The 19539-nt window shown below is 43.3% G+C and overlaps 1 protein-coding gene across 4 annotated transcripts in view; it reads right to left on the reverse strand.

Moving 5' to 3' along the window:
* Positions 1-2807: 2807 nt before the first annotated feature.
* Positions 2808-19539, reverse strand: part of CBFA2T2 (CBFA2/RUNX1 partner transcriptional co-repressor 2) — a 36450-nt gene continuing 19718 nt past the window's right edge. For all 4 annotated transcript variants that reach the window (XM_044298414.1, XM_044298413.1, XM_044298415.1 and 1 more), the window contains 10 exons: positions 14994-15137; positions 12469-12710; positions 12087-12176; positions 11812-11993; positions 11455-11717; positions 11263-11360; positions 8789-8981; positions 6582-6650; positions 6246-6436; positions 2808-5451 (listed from right to left, as the gene is read on the reverse strand). In XM_044298414.1, the coding sequence (XP_044154349.1) occupies positions 5176-5451; positions 6246-6436; positions 6582-6650; positions 8789-8981; positions 11263-11360; positions 11455-11717; positions 11812-11993; positions 12087-12176; positions 12469-12710; positions 14994-15137 (1748 nt within the window). In that variant the 3' untranslated portion in view covers positions 2808-5175. The remainder of the gene's footprint in view (positions 5452-6245; positions 6437-6581; positions 6651-8788; positions 8982-11262; positions 11361-11454; positions 11718-11811; positions 11994-12086; positions 12177-12468; positions 12711-14993; positions 15138-19539) is intronic.

The raw sequence follows: 19539 nt of genomic DNA on the forward strand, positions 1-19539 counted from the left end.
CCTAAAAACAGTGAGCAATTAAATAGCAGCAGTTGAATGATTCACAGCTGTAGATCGATCACTTCATTAAGTGTTTTTGCTAAGCAAATCCCTGCCTAATCTCAACCTAACGTCGCAGCTGCAACCTCTCCCTACACTGATCAGAGCAGAGTGACGTGCGGCGCTACGTGACTCCAGCTTAAATAGAGGCCGGGTCACATGCTGCACTGGCCAATCACAGCCATGCCAATAGTAGGCATGGCTGTGATGGCCTCTTGGGGCAAGTAGTATGACGCTTGTTGATTGGCTGCTTTGCAGTCTTTCAAAAAGCGCCGAACACCGAACCCGGACTTTTACGAAAATGTTCGGGTTCGGGTCCGTGTCACGGACCCCCCAAAATTCAGTACGAACCCGAACTATACAGTTCGGGTTCGCTCATCCCTACTCCTGACCTCCAACACTCATTAAAGTTCAGTTCTTATCAAGCTGATAACAATATGACAAATAAGAAAGTCACAGCTTGATTTGCTTTAACCCTTGTTTCATAGAAACAGCTGAACATTTTTAAATAAAAACAAATCCCCTAGGTGTACATAGCCTTTAATCCCTTTGTGCATTATCACATACATGTACATAATAATGTGTAAGGAGTTGTATGGAGCAGGCTGCTGCTTTGAGCCTGCTCCATACATGGCAGGTGCCAGCCGTATAGTTCAGCCAGCACCAGGCCGCAATGACTGGGATTGAAAAATGATGCAGAACCCGGTCATTTAACCTCTCTGCCATTTGATTGGAACCCCTGCAATGAAATTGCAGGGCTCCAATCAGTTATCATGACAGCCTGGGGCCTCCTGAAGGTGAGCATGCCTGTGATGGCAAACTGACTGCAAAGCTCTGCACAAGGCATGGCTCAGCAGGCAGAGCATCAGAATTCTAGGCTATTATGGTCCATGGGACAAGCAATCAACAAGATGACATGTTCTAGCTAAAATTTGTTCTGCAAAAAGTTGGGAAAAAAACATAAATATATAAAACATTTAATTCCCTCCCCTTTTCCAATTTTACATAAAAAAACAATCAATACAAAAATAAACATGCATCAGGTATCGATTTGTCCAAAAATGTCTGAAATATTCACGTCTGTACGCCATAACGGAAAAAAAAACCACACAAAAATTCGCCCCTTTTTTTTAGTCCCCTTGTTTCCCCCAAAAAAATTAAACAGTGATCAAAAAGTCGCACTCCAAAAATGGTATGAATAAAAGCGACAGTTCGTCCCACAAAAAACAAGCCATCATACAGATCTAAGTATAAAAATTTAAAAAGTTATGGCTGTCAGAAAATGGGGATGCAAATGAAATTTTTTTAAAGGTATGACTGTAATCACATTGACCCGCAGAATAAGGACATCATGTTATTTTTAGTGCACAGTGAATGCCGTAACTAGGGATGAGCGAATCGACTTTGAATGAAACATCCGAAGTCGATTCGCATAAAACTTTGTTCTAAGGCTACTTTCACACTTGCGTTCGTCGGTCCGCTCGTGAGCTCCGTTTGAAGGAGCTCACGAGCGGACCCGAACGCCTCCGTCCAGCCCTGATGCAGTCTGAATGGAGCGGATCCGCTCAGACTGCATCAGTCTGGCGGCGTTCAGCCTCCGCTCCGCTCGCCTCCGCACGGCCAGGTGGACAGCTGAACGCTGCTTGCAGCGTTCAGCTGTCCGCCTGGCCGTGCGGAGGCGAGCGGATCCGTTCAGACTTACAATGTAAGTCAATGGGAACGGATCCGCTTGAAGATGACACCATATGGCTCAATCTTCAAGCGGATCCGTCCCCCATTGACTTTACATTGAAAGTCTGAACGGATCCGCTCAGGCTACTTTCAGACTTAGAAATTTTTCTAAGTTATTAATGTAGACGGATCCGTACTGAACGGAGCCTCCGTCTGCATTAATATGATCGGATCCGTTCAGAACGGATCCGATCAAGCGCAAGTGTGAAAGTAGCCTAATACTGTACGGAGATAGCGCACCGTACAGTATTAGAATATATTGTCTCTATTGACCCAAAAATTGCTTTGTGAAGTATCGCGGGACTTCGCGCCATAACTTCATAAAGCAATACGTTTGGCTCATCGTAACCAATACATTATAATACTGTACGGAGCTCCTGCTCTCTACAGTATTAGGCTACATGCACACGACCGTATGTGTTTTGCGGTCCGGAAATTGCGGATCCGCCCCCAAAAAATAATGGATGACATCCGTATGCCATCAACTTTTTTTTTTTGCAGATCCATTGTAACAATGCCTAAAACGGACAAGAATAGGACATGTTCTATTTTTTTTGCGGGGCTACGGAACGGACATACTGATGCGGACAGCACACTGTGTGCTGTACGCATTTTTTGTGGACCCATTGAAATGAATGGGTCCGCATCCTATCTGCAAAAAAAAAAAAAACAGAACGGACACGGATACGTTCGTGTGCATTTAGCCTTAGAACAAAGTTTTATGCGAATTAACTTCGGATGTTTTATCCAAATTCGATTCGCTCATCCCTAGCCGTAACACCAAAACCCCCCAAAAATTTGGCTGAATTGTGGATTTTTTTAAATTTCACCCCACAAAGGATTTTTTCCTTTTTTCCTACACTAAACATGGTAAATTAAATGGTGCCATTAAAAAATATATAACTTGCCGTGCAAAAAAATCAGCCCTCATATGGCTATGTGGACAGAAAATAAAAAAAAATTATGTTTTTGAAATGCAAAAACGAAAATGGGCTTCGTCATTAAGGGGTTAGATCATACAATAATTCATCATTACATAGAGGTGGATAAAACAGAATTTATTGAATAAACCTGGTAATAAACGCCTAGCTTATCCATACAGGATACACATTTACATAGCATTTAAATGAAATATCTGATAATATAGAAAATTTGGGCTTCTTTTAAGGACGCAGCCGTGAAGCAAACCAAAAAAAAAAATCATAAACACACACATTTAAATAGGACTACGGACATTTGTGTAGAAAAATAGATGACTCCAAGACAGACACAATGGGATTTGCATTTGGTGGCGCCTCGTCTTTGGACACCAAGGGAGTTTTACAACTGACAAAGATAGGGGGGTGCAGGATATATGTGAAATGGCTGCATAACACGCACCATGTCATAACTGCAGCCCGAACGGATGAGGGTTGGTCTTGTACAGATGGAGCAGGACTGAGTTTATCTTTTCACCCAGCTTGTTAGATTGTGTTATCAGTGGCTGTGGGTAAACCTATAGTTTTCTACTATGCAAGTATTAGATGACAAAGCCAGCTCTGCTACATTTAAAATGGTACACCAACACAGATAATGATCATAGAGAGCAACATGCAAAGGTCGTAGCTAGGCCTCCCATTCACACAGGGCAAATCTTACATTTGGTCCTGTTTCTAAATACCCTTGCCAAGGGTTGGCGCTACCAGAACACAGCACACAGGGCAACCTGATGCTAAAGCATATCTATAGCCAACACTTGATGCGATCATTTCCGTCCCTTAATGGGTTACGTGCTGGATTAAAGGGTTCACCTAAGTTTAAAATCATCTTGTCAGCATGCTGAAGATCTAGAAGGTGGGACCCCCACCAATACCCTGAGAGATAAGATCCCGCTACTCACATAGTGGTTAGATCTCTTCGGCTCTGCCACTTCAGATATCACAAGAAAGGCATTGATTTCATTGGTGTAACAGCTTGTGCATTTTCGTGGTGCTAGGACCCATTGATTGATAAAGTTCCCAGCTCCCAGGACCTTAAATTGGATTCTTTAGAAGCACCCAAGACTCTGAAGCAATATCTGCAACTTTGGCTATGTTGTTTTTTGCTTCCATGCATCTAAATTCTTAAGAATGATTCCTTTTACCATGTCTTGTAATTAAAGGTTATGAAACCTTAGGGGAATTTTTTTTTAACAATCGCGCTTTACTCATTTTGGGCTAAATATATTTTTTCATTTGGTCAAAATTTAAAATTTTCAGACATTTTTGAGTATGGGGGTTAAAAATAAATAAATAAATAAAAATCAGACTGTTTGCAAAGTATGACCTCTCAGTCCCGTCAGCTGATGGCTCATGTGAAGCCTTATCTGTGATCTCCTGATCTCATAAACACTCATTATAGCTAAACAGAGATCAGAGACAATTCTTCACATGATCCATCAACTGACGGAACTCAGGAGGGACAGTCTGCAAATACACTGATTTTTAACCCCTATAACTCAAAAACGGCTGAAAATGTTTAATAATGTCTAACCAAAAAATTATTTTTAGCCAAAAATGAGCAAAAATGCAATCATTCAAAAAATTATCCCAAAGGTGTCCATAACCTTTAAAGACTGGTAACACAATTAGTAACCTACCAAATTTAAAGAACAGTAAAGCTAAAATCAGATCTCAGAGTGAAACATGTATGTGAACCATTTTGCATAGGAACAGTACAGCAAATTTCATTTTTCCTTTACGGCCATCTTTACATGACTGGTCTGGTACTTCAGGTCTCCACCCAGGAACTAGAGGCCAGTCTCCCACAATGCATCTCATTAGCTTCATCCATTGTGAGTAACAGTTTTTAACTGAGCGTGTTTTCTTCCTGGATTTCTGATCTACTATTCTCCATTATTAGTGAAGGGGCTTAGCAGCAGCCATTTTACACAAGGACACAATTAATTTCAGCTAAAAAAATGAAGACAAATGTACAACAAAGACATTAAAAATAACATGCACAGGAGCAATGTGATGTCTTGTGCTGCCATTTTGGTGTAGTTCGGTCTCTTAGTCTTTGAGTCTCAGCCATATTAAGAAGTTCATATCTTATTACTAGTAGATTTCCATCTTCAGAACCAAGACTGGGCCATCAGATGACTGTATGTGGTCTGCCACCATGTACCCCCAGCAGTGGGTGGTTACCAACGGGCAGAGAATTATTTGGATGATATTTGCTTGTGACAGCAGTTCTTCCATGTTTCTTATGTCTTGTGAACGCTTATGTAAATGGTTTGGTCCACCAGGTAAACAATATGGCAAATACATATCTCACAGGGGTTCAGAAAAAAAAAAAGTTTTTCATTTATATATTCTTTTAGTATAATCCAAAGTCCAAGTTGGTGGAAGAAATCACAAGAGACACAAGACAAGGTAGAACCCCCGCTTACAAGCTTTCGACAGCGGTGACAGATGCAGGAGTGGAAGAGCGTGAGGTGGCACCAGAGGACCTCTCAATGCCAGGACTAAGCAAAATGGGTTCTGAGGGTTTGGGTACTAAGGAACGGACAGGAGTTAGTGCCTTGGAAGGACCATGTATGTTCTGGCCACAGATACGATGATGCTTTTCCCAGTCTTTGTGCTGGCAGAATGATCCGCAGTATCGGGCAATGTTACACCCGCTGCAGGTCTCGCTGGCTTTACGACCACAGTTCCAACAGCTCTGCAAAGAAGCATAAAAGGACTGTAAGATCATAAAACTACAAGGATTAGGTAACTATGTAAAAGCTCCACTTGGTTATTAAATCATCACCAACCCTAGTCATAGTATGCAGTCATAAAATACAGGCACATGACATATTATACTTGCCCTTCTTCTTCCTGAGCTTAGCATGAATTTAGCCCTGAACTGAAGACCTTAATGATCGGGAGACTGGTTGGTATGGACGGCCTGCATAACATCCCTTGAAAAATATTGTCACAGCAACCAGTTTGTCCCAAACAGCTCGGTTGGTCAGATCAGAAAGATTGGCACTGAAACCAGATTCCTCATCTTGGCTTCCATTCACCCCATAAACGCTTCCCATTCCATGAAAAATCTGTCTGCTAGCTGCTGCCACAAGGTGGCGCTCACTGCATTTCTATTTATACAATCTTCATTAAAATCAATAGCACCATCAACAGTGGGGAATTTGCCCACTGGTGCAGGAGTGGTGTAATTCACCTAAACATTAAAACTTGCTCAGCAATGTCTATTCACACCTTCTTCTCCATGTAACTACCCCTCCCTATGATATAATCACAGCTAGTCAAATCGATGGGCAAGAAGAAAGAAGATGGGGTGAGATTACTGCTCCTCCCAGAGAGAATGGGACATTTTAGCCCATTTTGGTCCATTCTACAGATTAACCAAAGTTCACCACTGTACATTGCATTAAACTTCTGATGACATGAAGGCTGAAACCCCCACAATGATATCTAGAGAAGAAGGATCAGGAACACGAGTCCATTCCATACCTCTGTTGACTCCTCCTGCTCATTTACTACAAGGATGGCGTCTTCGGTCGCCCTCCTCTTGGTATCTGCAATAGTCTGCTCCATTCTGGCTCTCTCTGAAGCAATCATCTCAAATGCTTTCTGTTCGGCCTCAGATACGGCCTTCTGTACCTCAGACATAGCCTGCCGCTTCACCTCATTTACAGCTTCTTCTGTGTAGAGAGGAGGAAAGTCACATTTACTGTATTATTATTGTAAGTGGGAAACATTCTGTATAAATATAATTAATAGTATTTCCACCAAAAATACTATTCTATCGACGACTCAAATGGCAGTATAATAGGCAATGGACCATACCTGCTTTCCGCCAGATTTCTTCAGTCACATAATTTCCTCCAGTTCGGCTTCCAAAGTCCCTCTGAGAGTCTGCATGGAGGAAAGTATAGGAAATTATTCACCCTCCATCTTGGACCCCACTGTGTACATTTGGTAGGCACCTAAGGGATCATCTTATTTATCTTCTCAGCCTCAACCTTTGTAGGGTTGGGGAGGAATTTGACCTTTATGCTTCTACCACATAGTTGGTGGCTACCAGGGAGAAAGGGAATCGAAAATGCTAACTGAGAATTGTGCCCTCGCATTTATGTCAAATGAATGGGCAAAATTAGAGGTTATCCAAATTGTAAAAAAAATTCTAATTTCAGCTCTGAACGCAGAGATGATGTATTATTATTATATACTACGGAGTTAGGGTACTTTCACACTAGCGTTTTTCTTTTCCGGCGCTGAGTTCCGTCCTAGGGGCTCAAATCCGGAAAAGAACTGATCAGTTTTATCCTAATGCATTCTGAATGGAGAGTCCGTCCCTCAGGATGCATCAGGATGTCTTCTGTTCAGTCTTTTTGACTGATCAGGCTTTTCAGAAAACCGTAGCATGCAGTATTTTTACCTCCGGCCAAAAATCCTGAACACTTTGACTGAACGCTGGATCAGGCCTTTTTCCCATTGACTTGCATTAACGCCGGATCCGGCGCCGTGTGTTCAGTCAAAACGGATCCGGCTTTTGCATGTTAAACCCGAAAAATAGGAAAAAAAAAGTTAAAGTCCATAAATGGCTGATCCGTTTTTTTCCAATGCATTTTTCCATTGTGATCGAAAGCCTGATCAGGATTCAAATGTAATCAGTTTTCACACGTTTTTCCGGATCCGGCGGGCAGTTCCGGTGTCGGAATTGAACGCCGGATTCAAACGACGCTAGTGTGAAAGTAACCTTAGGCTATTTCCATGATGGATCCATCGTCTGACTGATGGAATTCACTGACTTAAATGGGGTCTTTTTGGGTTCCATGAGGGTCTCTGTATTTTTTGACAGCAAGAAAATTGCTGCTTGTTCCAGTGTGAGTGTGACAAAAGCTGCATGACAATGAAACCTCAGAATTGGTAAGTTGAGTTTTAGTAGTATGAGCCTCCAAAAGGTATATACAGTATACCATGGAGGCAGCTCATGTGGATGGTGGACTCCCAGAGGAATTGTCTGGTGAGTGAGAGGTGAATAGGCTCAAGGGCCATGGACAGACCATAAAGGGAAGGGACAAAAAGCAGGCTCTTCTTTCCTGGGTGACAAAACCATAAAGAAGGCCCAGGTGATCTTTGCTGCGGGTGTCTCTCTCTTCTTAGTATGCTAACGGTTGCCTCTAGTGATCCTAGTATTCCAATTGCAGTGACCCTCTGGTTCACTGCTAAAGGGATAATGCTATGGTTTACTGTTAGCGTATGCTAACTATGCACTTCCAGTAGTACAAATTAGTAATGTAACTTTACTATGCGTGCCAAAAGGCTGTATATGGGTAGTAAACAGTGAAAGCAGTTTTCTTCGATATTTTAACTGATGAACTATTCTCTGGTAGGTCATCAATATCTGATCAGTGGGGGTCTGACACCGACAATCTAGAAATACACCCTGCAGATTAGGAATTGCAGAGAAATATCGAGAGAAATTGCATGCCTTTGGTCATTTGGAAAGATTGCATGAATCTTTGTAAAGAGACTCAAGAAGAACCACCATAGTAGCCATACCCTATACACAGCATTTGGGGGGAAAAACTACTCTGTGACATACCTGAGGACTGTGCCTAATGTTTGTATTTGCACTCTGACACCTATCATCGATTCAGTAAAGGAGTCTTCATTTTACCATAACCAAGCCATTGGTTTCTATATCCGACCCCCTATATCCCAGGCCCCTGTTCTCCTGCCTTAGACCCCCGTTACCTGTACATCTGACATCATGGGTACCCCAGCCACCACTAGGCAGGAGACCCCAAAATCCATGGTGTGCCCTGAGGGGAAGAAGGGTTATACCCCTCCAACAGCTGCAGGCATAGACCCACCATGAGGACTACAACCACTTTGATTGCTGCTGTCATTTCCATCTCCATCTCTAGCCCCGCGCCCCTCTCCCTGCACAATCGGTGAAAGCAACAAGGTACAAACACAGTAGACCGACTACAACAATCACTAAAAAACTGTAAGCCACTAAAATACGTTAGGAGATATGTTCTTACCGCTGGTGCCGGAGTCAGTAGACGCTGGACTGTGCTGCCTGCTTAAAAGTTCACTTCCTTTCCGGAGCTCAGAAGACTCGCTGTAACGTCGCTTCCAGTAATTCAGCTCATCCCTGTCCACTTCTTGACACCTCCGCAGTACAGCCATAGAGCGTTTTGTCTTTTCCACCATCTCCATGATGCAGTTCAAAGCCTATACAAAAACCACGGAATCAAAAATAGTTAATGTCTTCTTAAACACAAGAGGGCGCTGTGAGCTCTACAAAGTAAATGAATGAGGCAGTACATGCATTATAATGGAGGAAACATCAAGTAGTACTATCCATTTGTAGTGTTAGGAAAGATGGTGAACATTGTGACAAACAGTGAACACACACATAAAGGAAGAATTCCATGTGTTACATAGTGTGCAAACTATTATATCAAACTGATGTCACCGAGGCCAGGGCCAGTTTAACAGATAATAGGACATGGGGAGCAAAGAAAGAAGTTCTGCAAGCCATGTTAAGATGTTGTAGTTACAATATATTATACAGATACATGTTTTACTTGAAAACAAACCAAATACTTCAGTTAAAGGGGTTGTCCACTCTATCCTAAGAAAATCAATGGGAGAAGTGCTGCAGTGATGAAATAGATGGAGCTGTCTGCTTCCAGCACCAGAGGTATTGCCAAACAGCTGAGAGTCGTCTGGTATGGGTTCAACGTTTCTCTTACGTGTCTGGGGCCTTTTGGTTGCACCTAGGTGTCTAGATAATGGAGGCTAGGAATTTGCCCAGTTTTCCATATTGCTTAAAGGGGTTGTCCACTTTCTGGCTACTTGTGACCAATGTGTATGTAAGATGATTATATGGCACTTACTAATATACCCTTTGTTTATATTCTGCACCGTTTTCTATATTTCAGAAGCCATGACTTGTTAGGTAACTATTCTGTGCTGTCCAAATAGAGGTCCTGTCCATAAAATGGCTGCTGATGGAGAAACATGTTACCAGGAAAATCACCTCCATCCGAGGTCTCCTCCATTCAAATACACTGAACCTGCCATCTGCTCTTGCACTTCTGGAAGTTTAGTGCAGGTGCCGTGTGTGAATAGAGAAACATCACATGGAGAGGATTTTCCTGGTCACATGACCCTCCATCAGTGGCCATCTTATGGACAGGACCTCTATGTGGACAGCACAGAACATTTTTGACATATAGAAAATGACACAGAATATCAAGAGAGGCTATATTAGTGCCCCATACACATTGGTCACAAGTAACCAGAAAGTGGTCAACTCTTTTTTGGTCACAAAAGAGAAGCAAACAACATTTTAACATCTATCAGAGAATTGCTGAAACAACAATACCGTATTTTTTGCCCCGTAAGACGCACTTTTTCCCACCCAAAGTGGGAGGAAAATGCACCTGCGTCTTATGGGGCAAATACTTTACATTATGGAAGCGTTCATTAATACCAGAAGACCATGAAGCAGTGAAGGCTCTGTACTCACCTCTTCCTGGTCCTCGGCTGTCGGCTGTGAAGGCTGCGCACAGCGTGAGGGTGCTCTGTGACCTCACACTGTGCGCGCCAGTTCACAGCACAGGCGACAGCAGGAGGAAGAGGATTGTGATGTGAGGAGCGGCGGCATCCAGGAGCAGGAGAGGTAAGTGGGTTTTTTATTTTGTGATCTGAGGCTGAATTATGGCTAGGGGCTGCTCACATATGGCTGGGGGGCGGAGTACATATGGCTGGGGGGCGGAGTACATATGGCTGGGGGGCGGAGTACATATGGCTGGGGGCTGATATGAGGCATGGGGGTCTCATCTGAGGTCTGATTGGGGGTCTTTATATTGGGCTCTGATCTGAGGTCTAATTGGGGGTCATTCACATTGGGGTCTGATCTGAGATCTTATTATTATTTATTATTAAAGCGCCATTCATTCCATAGCGCTGTACATATGAGAAGAGGTATACATACATAATACAGACAATTGCACTAATCATAAACAAGACAGGTTACAAACTGGTACAGAAGGAGAGAGGGCCCTGCACGTGAGGGCTTACAAGCTACATGGTATGGAAGAAGGACATAGTAGGTGCGGGTGAAGTTGGTCATGGCGGTATAGATGCAGCAGGGTCACTGGTTGTAGGCTTGTCTACAACCAGAGGTGGGTTTTCAGGTTTCTTTTGAAGGATTCCACTGTAGGTGAGAGTCTGATATGTTGGGGATTATTAACATTGGGGATCTGATTTGGGCTGTGAGCTGAGGTCGGATTAACATTGGGGGTCTGATTGCTGATATGAGGTCGAATGAAAACAATTTTTTTCTTATTGTTCTCCTCTAGAACCTAGGTGCGTCTTATAGGGCGAAAAATACGGTAAATTTCAGTTTCTCTCTTAGTAGTTGCAGCATCTATATTAAAATAAATGGAGGGGCTGTAGGGAAGTTTAAATTCTCCACAAGTGAAAAATGTGTGAGAGGCCTTACATGATCCAGATGTTTCCATTCCTCTGCCCATTCTCTCTCCGTCAGCCGGTGATCTACAAGCTCTTCTTGGTAACCATTGTTTAAGCTGCCATTGATCCCTACAGACAGAAGAATACGGGTATACTGTAAGCAATAACAACTACAATTAAGGATTTTTTATAAAACATACTTAGAAGGATGTGTGGTAATTACCTGCTGTTATAGCATGGTGGCGCTCTCTCCCATCTCTGCATTCCACAATCTTGCCCAGTGGTTCTCTGTACAACTGTGATCCTGGTATATCATCCAAAGTATAGTGCTGCAGAGGAGGAGGGGTTGGGTGAAACTGGCTGGAGGGGTTCAAGAGGGGCAAAGAAAGAGCTGGGCTGTGTCGGGGGGCTGGACTGATGGTACACACCCTCTTGACTGGGGGCTCTGGGGGTAAAGGCTCTCTTTCAAAGACATTATCTTCTCTCCTACAAACAAGACAACAGATGTTAATCTATAACATTCTTTGATGAGCTTCAAGGAGCCGCAGACATCATATTGTGCATTCTCTTAAACCTTTACCTTTCTGGGCTATGTCTCTTTCCATTCACATGCACTTCCATAAGCAGCTCAGATGAATCAGATGGAGAAGACGTGTTAGTATTGAGGAGGATGTGTTCATGTTGCGCCAAGTACTGGGAAGGAGTTTGCTTGGCAGCACGCGCGCAGTGCAGTAACTCCCTCTGGAGAAGCGGCAAATTGGCCTGAAAATAAAATCAGCATCCAGATTAAATTTAACCCAGTAAGTAAATTGTCTCTTAGCATAGATTAGTGGAGAACGTAGCTATAATTTTCACCTTGAGGAATGGGATGACAAATGGTCGGAGGGGGAAGTTGGTGGCCTCCTGGAGCTTGCAGTGAAATTCTTCTATGGTTACAGTGGAATTCTGCAGAACATATGAGAGGTTAAAATGACCACATAGGACTGGAGTTATTGGGTGAAATTTCAGGTCAGAGCTCAAGCCCACAATGGATCTATATGGTTTTCCATTATCTGTTAATGCCCCCATAGTGGTTTTTATGACTAGCAGTTGTTTACAACTTGTGGCTATTTCAGAACTACAACTCCAAGAATGATCAAAGTTTTAATTTCACCCCAGCTAGGAGAGCCTACAGTAATACATTTAATCATTACATGAACATCGTCTTCACCTTCAGATGTTCTTAACGTTAACTTACCACCAGAGCAAGAACAAGGGTTCGGACCTTCTCCCCAATCTCCGGAGAGATATCATTGCCAAACTGCTGTAATGTGGTGAGGAACCTCTTTAGTTTGCTGAGCTGCCTTACTCCACACGTGGCAGGCAGCTGCTGATTGGCTAGAGATGAGGAAGAAGATGATGAAGGGCCATTGCTGGAGCGCTGCGGCGGAGATGGAGCTCCGTGCAGAGATGGAGGGGAATGGTTCATTCCATTAGAAACTATAGAGTAAAAAAAAAAAAAGACATTCATTTAGTATGATATGGAATGAGCATTCATCACATTGTATGGAGATGGTTTTATCCATACCAGTGCCAATTTCTAGACTGAAAGTGAAAAATAGGACACGTGGGCACAATATTCCAGATAGAGAAGTGTACAACAAAAGCAAAATCTGGCCGCAGAAGGCCACAAGTGAGGAACAGATTTAATCATAGACTATATAGCTGAAATGTATACATATATCATGCACTTAGAGTCCAATACTGTCAGGCTGTAGGATCATAGGGATAACATAGGGTCGCTATTGTCCCACCACTGGTATTCGTAACAGTGTATGACTTTGTGTGTTTTCATTTGTAACTATGACTGAAGGCAAATACAAAAAAACTCTGCATTTTACAAAGGAAAGGACACCTAAATTAAGCATCTGCCTGGAGTCAAACCCTAAATCTAATGGGTTTACACCTGGCTGATGTTGTGTTCACTGGCAGGGTATTGTCACAATGTACTGCCACCCATGTTGACATCTTGATTACTATGAAGACTGCTTCATCTGCACTTCTACCCAATGGTGGATACATTCGTACTAGCGGGGGTCCATCTAGAATGAATTGTGAATAGACAAAAAGGTTCCTCATTCAAACGCTTGATCTGCATTTACCTACTGTTGAACATTAGATTCCTACTAGTCCCTGAAAGGATGATGTCGGGAGCTCCCCATGCATATAAGAAAATGAAGGGTTTGGCCAACAATACACTAATGTGTATGGGGCTATTAGAAAACATGAAGAAGGAAGCCAGTCATTGGGTCATACCACCCTTCTCTTCTATAAAGACTATTTGGTGGCATGAGCAAATGCCAGAACTGGGAGTATATTGATTTTAGATGTAGTAAATGTCCAAGAATAGATATGATATTGTGTGCTTGTTCCCCCCTGTAAGCAGTGACTATGGGGTGCAGAGGTTGTAGTTGCCCCATCTCTAGTTCCTCTGATACATACGAAGACTACAGTGTATTATTTAGGGACTGAACTTGCACTGGGATCCAGGAAATTTAAGTTACATCTCTGCCAGGTTGGATGTGGATTTCATATGTTCAATGTTGAAGTACACGGAGCAACATTTCTCATTAAAACCACCAGCTGCTCCTAGTGGATCCATGGTAGACACGCAACAGGTTGTGTCACAGCAACCAGCGCACTACAAGGCAGATGCAAGCCAAAAAAAAACCTCATTGTGTTCAGTATGATGGGATTACAATAGATCAGCCTGAGGGGGTTAACCTAATAATATGCAGATGTAATGTAAACATGCCCTTTCATTCAGGGCATTACAAAAAGCAGCAGGTGCAGCCAGCTGACCTCAACGTCTTTGTTAGGATCCTGTTTCCCAAATGTGGTCCACAGCAATCAAATGTATTGTCTTGTAGAAAAATCTTAAAGGGATATTCTGGCCAAAAGCAATTGTCATCTAGAGGTGGACATGCGATAACTAGAAGATTGGTGGGGGTCAACTTTCAATGGAGAGGCAGGTTGCATGCTGGACAGCTGCTCTATACACACCCCTTCTAGTCATGGTCTAGCATTCTCCGTTCTAATGATCGGTGGGAATTCCAGTGTTTAGGCTAGTTTCACGCTAGCATTTACCATCTCCGGCAGGCTGTTTCGGCAGGGAGCAGCCTGCCACAGATGTCTATATCTGGCACTATCGAATGCTACCTGACAGACCCTTTCACTGTAATGGCGAGCATTGGCTCGACAAAAACCTCTGCGCTAGGCTCTAGGCCTAATACAGGACTGTATCAACAAAACCCAAAAAAATACACCATGTTGGATTATAGACAGACAGGGCTGAAAAGAAAATGCAGTCGAAAAGAAGTACACTAAAGCATATGTGCAGGGAAATACAATGCAGCCATCCACCCCACCAGCATTGCCACAGGGATGGTCAGGAGTGTGCATGGGGCAGTGTCAAGCATGTGCACGACTGCTCCATACAACTCAACTGGAGTTGAGTACTTTCTCAGATATTTCCACAACTCCCATAGGATCCTATGAAGTGGCAGTTCATATGATCGACTGCCACTCCACAATAACTCCTCCTCGCGGTCAAGGGGAGGGGTAATGAATTGCGGTCAGATCCCCACAGATTAAAAGTTTGAAGAAGGAGAACATGTCACCTTTTATGAATGATCACTTGGCTGAAGCTCACATATGAAGAGACACGCTGTTTTATATCCTGTATACACATAATATAGACTATTCCGTTATCATGATACATACGTGACGAGGGAGGGAAGGATACAGGCCGCGGCCCACTTGGGTTCACAGGTGGCAATGGTGCCATGGTAGGAGGTGAGGATCGAGAATGAATCTTCACTTCCATGGGAGACCCAGGCATTGAAGGCACCCTTCTGTCTCCAGTGACTACAAAATAACAAACATGGAATAGTGTAAGTACAGATATGCAGTCAATATCAAACCTTTACATGCATCTAAAAACTAGATTTAAAAAAAAGGTACAGTTTATCCAGTGCAGTTGTGGTCTCGAAGACTCTGCTTCCGTTTCCACATGTGTGGGATTATTATCAGCAGCCCCGCCTAGGGTCATCTACTAGAAAAGTCGGTTGGGCATGCCTGAAATGGTGAAGTCACAACGTTTGGACAAATCTGGATACCCAATTCAGAATGTATGTAATTGTAAAGGATGTCTGACAGGTGCAGGTCCTCGAGGTGTCACCTGCATGGTAGGAGATGAGAATCCGATAGGTAAAAGTCCTCAAGGTGTGACCTGCATGGTAGGAGATGAGGATACATAGGTGCAGGTCCTCGAAGTGTGACCACCATGTTAGGAGATAAGCAATTTGATAGGTGCAGGTCCTAGTGATGTGACCAGTATGGTAGTAAATGAGGATCTGCTAGCTGCAGATCATACTTATTTCACCCCACCACACTTCCCAGTCCCCCACCAATATTTAAATAATTTTTTTTTTTACAGCATTCTGAGACTTTTTTAAAATTATTTTTACAGACAACCCTTTAGATATTCAGATTGTAGCCTGAAAGAGGTTATACTGCATGTAGATGCAGAAGTGACAATTTGTCATTTAGCACAGCCAATTTTGCTATCACAATGTACATAATCCTGGTTTCTCATACAAATTCAAGTCAATAGACTGCATCATCATGGCTATAATAGCACACTAAAAATGGAGCTTCAAAGTGACTCAGCTCTGCTACATCAGTAGAGAGATAGATAATAGATAGATAGATAGATAGATAGATAGATAGATAGATAATTAGATTGACGCCTACACAAGTAAAACACTGAATTAAAAGCCATGAAATAAAATTCTCTAGCTCCGACTTTCCCAGAATCCTCTCTGTGTTTTCTCCCTGAGCGCAGTGGTAAAACCACTTTCCATCTGTTTCCCGTTTCTAACAGGCTGAGGTTTTCCTCTGACATTAACCTCTATAGCACCAAACAGAAGACAATCATGCACAGCACTATTAGATGTCAACATCTCCGCCTAACCTGCTGTATTATCCGCTCCTTCTGGTAGAGGCAGGAACTCTGATAAGACTGTGAAAGGGGATTGCCAGTTAGGCAATTCTCTAATGTATCCCACAAAATGCAGCGACATCTACAGGCAGCACGTTATAGTGTTATAGAGCAGGAGGAGCTGAGCAGGTTGATCCATATAGTTTTGCGGGAAAAGATTCAGTAAAACTTATACTTTATACATTTATATCTCTGCATTTTCTGAACTTAAGTCCACCCCCGTGTACAGATCTTGGCATCGCTGTATACACACTGCGACAATGAGCAGATGATTGTCGGAAAGGAAACATTCCTTCCTAATTGCCTGCTCGTAAGTGGAGGTGAAGAGCTGCACTTACATGCAGTGATCACCTCCACAGTATGAGGACAGGCGACAGCTGTTAATATCGCTCGTCCTCATACAGCTGCATTGTTTCTGGGAAATAGAGTCGTTTAGACGGCATGATCTGATGCCCAGAAACAACGATTGAGGTGTCTAAACCAAACATCATTTCAGCCAAGGAACAAGCGTTTCGCTCCTTCATCGTGTGAACTATGGCAGAGATACAAATGTATAAATTACGAGTTTTGCTGAATCTTTTCCTACAAAACTTTATATAAATTTGCACAGCTCCTCCTGCTCTATAACATGCTGCTTTCATATTAGATTGCATTTTGTGGTGGCCAGTCCTCTTTAAATAGGCTTTATGTACAGAGGGGCTTCTAATATCAGTCACTAGAATCTATCTGGAATATCTTGCACCTGGGACAGATGTCTGCTTTCTTGATATGCTATAAATTTCCCAAGAGTCTTTCCTCTCAACTCCTCCATATACATGAACACTGGGCTTGGCCAAGTGTACATGTTCTCAATAAGGAGAGGGGAATAAGCGGATATTACAGTACCCCAGACCTGGGGATATCTGCAATTGTTTTATTTTATATGGTTATGTATTGTACTGTAATTGTATGCTTTGGCCATGACTTCCAGTAAGAAGTACGGTTGGCAGAAACAGGGTTGACTACCCTGTTCTGCCCCTCTTGATAGGAGTGGTCTGGTCCTGCCTGGAGGAGGAGTTCCTGTTGAGACACAGAGAGGAGAGGAAGCATACCGCAGAGCGTCAGCTCCTGAAAATATTATCCAGAGAATTTATTATAAACCAGTCTCAAGCAGATACTTGAGAGACAAGACAGCAGAGTATACAGCTAAAAACCTGCATTTCAGACACTGCTGTAAAGTGAGGGACTACAGCATAGACACCCATCACCCAGTCTACTACTAGGCCAGTTAAGTCTAGACCTGATAGTGGATATCTATAGACAGTGCTAAGTTGCAGCTATCCAACCTGTTTCCATACTTCTTTACTGGTACCAGAAATAGCACTTTGAATCTGCTGATATTGAATGTAGTTGTACCAAAAGTTATATTTTGCACATAGTAAAAACAGACTGTTCTATGTTCACTTTTGGCCTCATTCTTTAAACTACATTTTTTCCACTGTACCGATGTCCAGAGAAAGGCCTGAGGGAGTACACTGTTACATAACATTTCATCAGGGCCACTACCATACATTGGCTCCTCATGGGCTCAGACATCAAGACTCAGCATATTGAAATCCAACATCCAAGAGAGTCAGGACAACTCCATACAGATTAGACTGTTGAATGATTCTGGAGAAATCGGAGGGTTTGGCGAATGTTCCTCTTTACTGGGACATGTTATCTTAATTTATGACCCGCATTGTGGAGAGTGTAAGCATGCATTCATTGCATTTTGTTTCCTTGGGGAAGGTTTACTTGACACACAGACGTCTCCTCCGCTCGTGCACATGCCTGTCATGCACCGGAGTGAAGGACAACATCTGATACCAGGACAGTCACCTGCAGCCAGAATACAATGCTAATTTCCATATGAGACAATGGAAGCAGATGAAGGTTAGCGACTGGGATTCTGGGTGACACAAGCGGTACCAGGTGTCAGAAGCAGGGTAGGGGTTGGGACACATCTGTCACTGTACAATACAAAATGCTTCTTGCACTCCCTTCTCGGGGCAGCATATAATGTGCATGCAACCGGTTGGATTTATTTTCCTTTAGATTCAGTCATGTCTTATACCAAGTCCTTGTGCCGACCTCTTGTTCTCAAGTTGAAAAAAAAATCCCCAATGTTCCAGGGAAAACAGTGTGGCCAAGCGTCCAGCTCATAGAGGTTAGGCCCAACCTATCCAAACCCCGGAATGGCTTATCTGTCCGATTATATACCGATTAGACACTAAATGACAAACCGAGGGAGCCATAATGGTGCTCATACCTCTTATAGACATACAGAGGTGTAGCTATAGGGGGTGTTAGGTTAGCTGCAGAACCCGGGCCCTGGTACCTGAGGGGGCCCAAAGGTCCCTCTGCTACATAAGAAGATATCATCACAAATTAGGTGCACTGCTACAGATGGTGCCCAGAAGCTTCAATTTAAAGGCAACCTGTGACCTCCAAAAACCATATTAAGCCACCAGGAGTACCTGACAGTAGCCAGCAGCGTGTTTCCGAAGATAATTTTCTTCCTGAAGGCCGGTGCGGCTAAAGCTCAGAAAACGTTCTTTTATCGCCTGCCGGCGCGCTTCTCTAGTCAAGGGGGCAGCGGCCTCCTTGCTTCAAGTCAAGATAACCACGTCCCCTTCCCTGCCCCTTCGCTGTGACTCAACAAATAGTGGCCAGAGGGTAGAGTGCGGCGCTCATAGGGTGAGTATGTTCGATAAGTGGATAATCCACAATAAAAATTTGTTTGCTCACCTATTTGGGTTGCATCTTCGCTGTGACTGACCGCTTATGCAGAGAGTGTGGCAAAGCCAGCCGAACTGCCGGCTGTCAGTCACAGCGAAGGTGGAGGGAAGGGGACATGGTTATCTTGAATTGAAGCAAGGAGGCCGCTGCCCCATGACTAGAGAAGCACACCGGAAGGGGATAAAAGAACGTTTTCTGAGCTTTAGTCGCATCGGCCTTCAGGAAGAAAATTATCGTCGAAAACACGCTGCTGGCTACTGTCAGGTACGGCTGGCGGCTTGGGATGGTTTTTGGAGGTGACAGGTTCCCTTTAAGGTGTCCACAACCATCAATAGCTGGTAACAACCAACTAGACCTTCATTGCAAACTGCTAGCAATTCATACATAACTTCTAGCAGGAATAATAAAGGAATGGCACAACATGGAGTCATAACAATAGATTCTCCAGAATTGTGATTACATGGGGACTGTATAGGCCCCCAGAGTGTTTTGCTGGGGAGACACATG

Source organism: Bufo gargarizans, chromosome 6, assembly GCF_014858855.1.
Source record: "Bufo gargarizans isolate SCDJY-AF-19 chromosome 6, ASM1485885v1, whole genome shotgun sequence".
Lineage (NCBI taxonomy): Eukaryota > Metazoa > Chordata > Amphibia > Anura > Bufonidae > Bufo > Bufo gargarizans.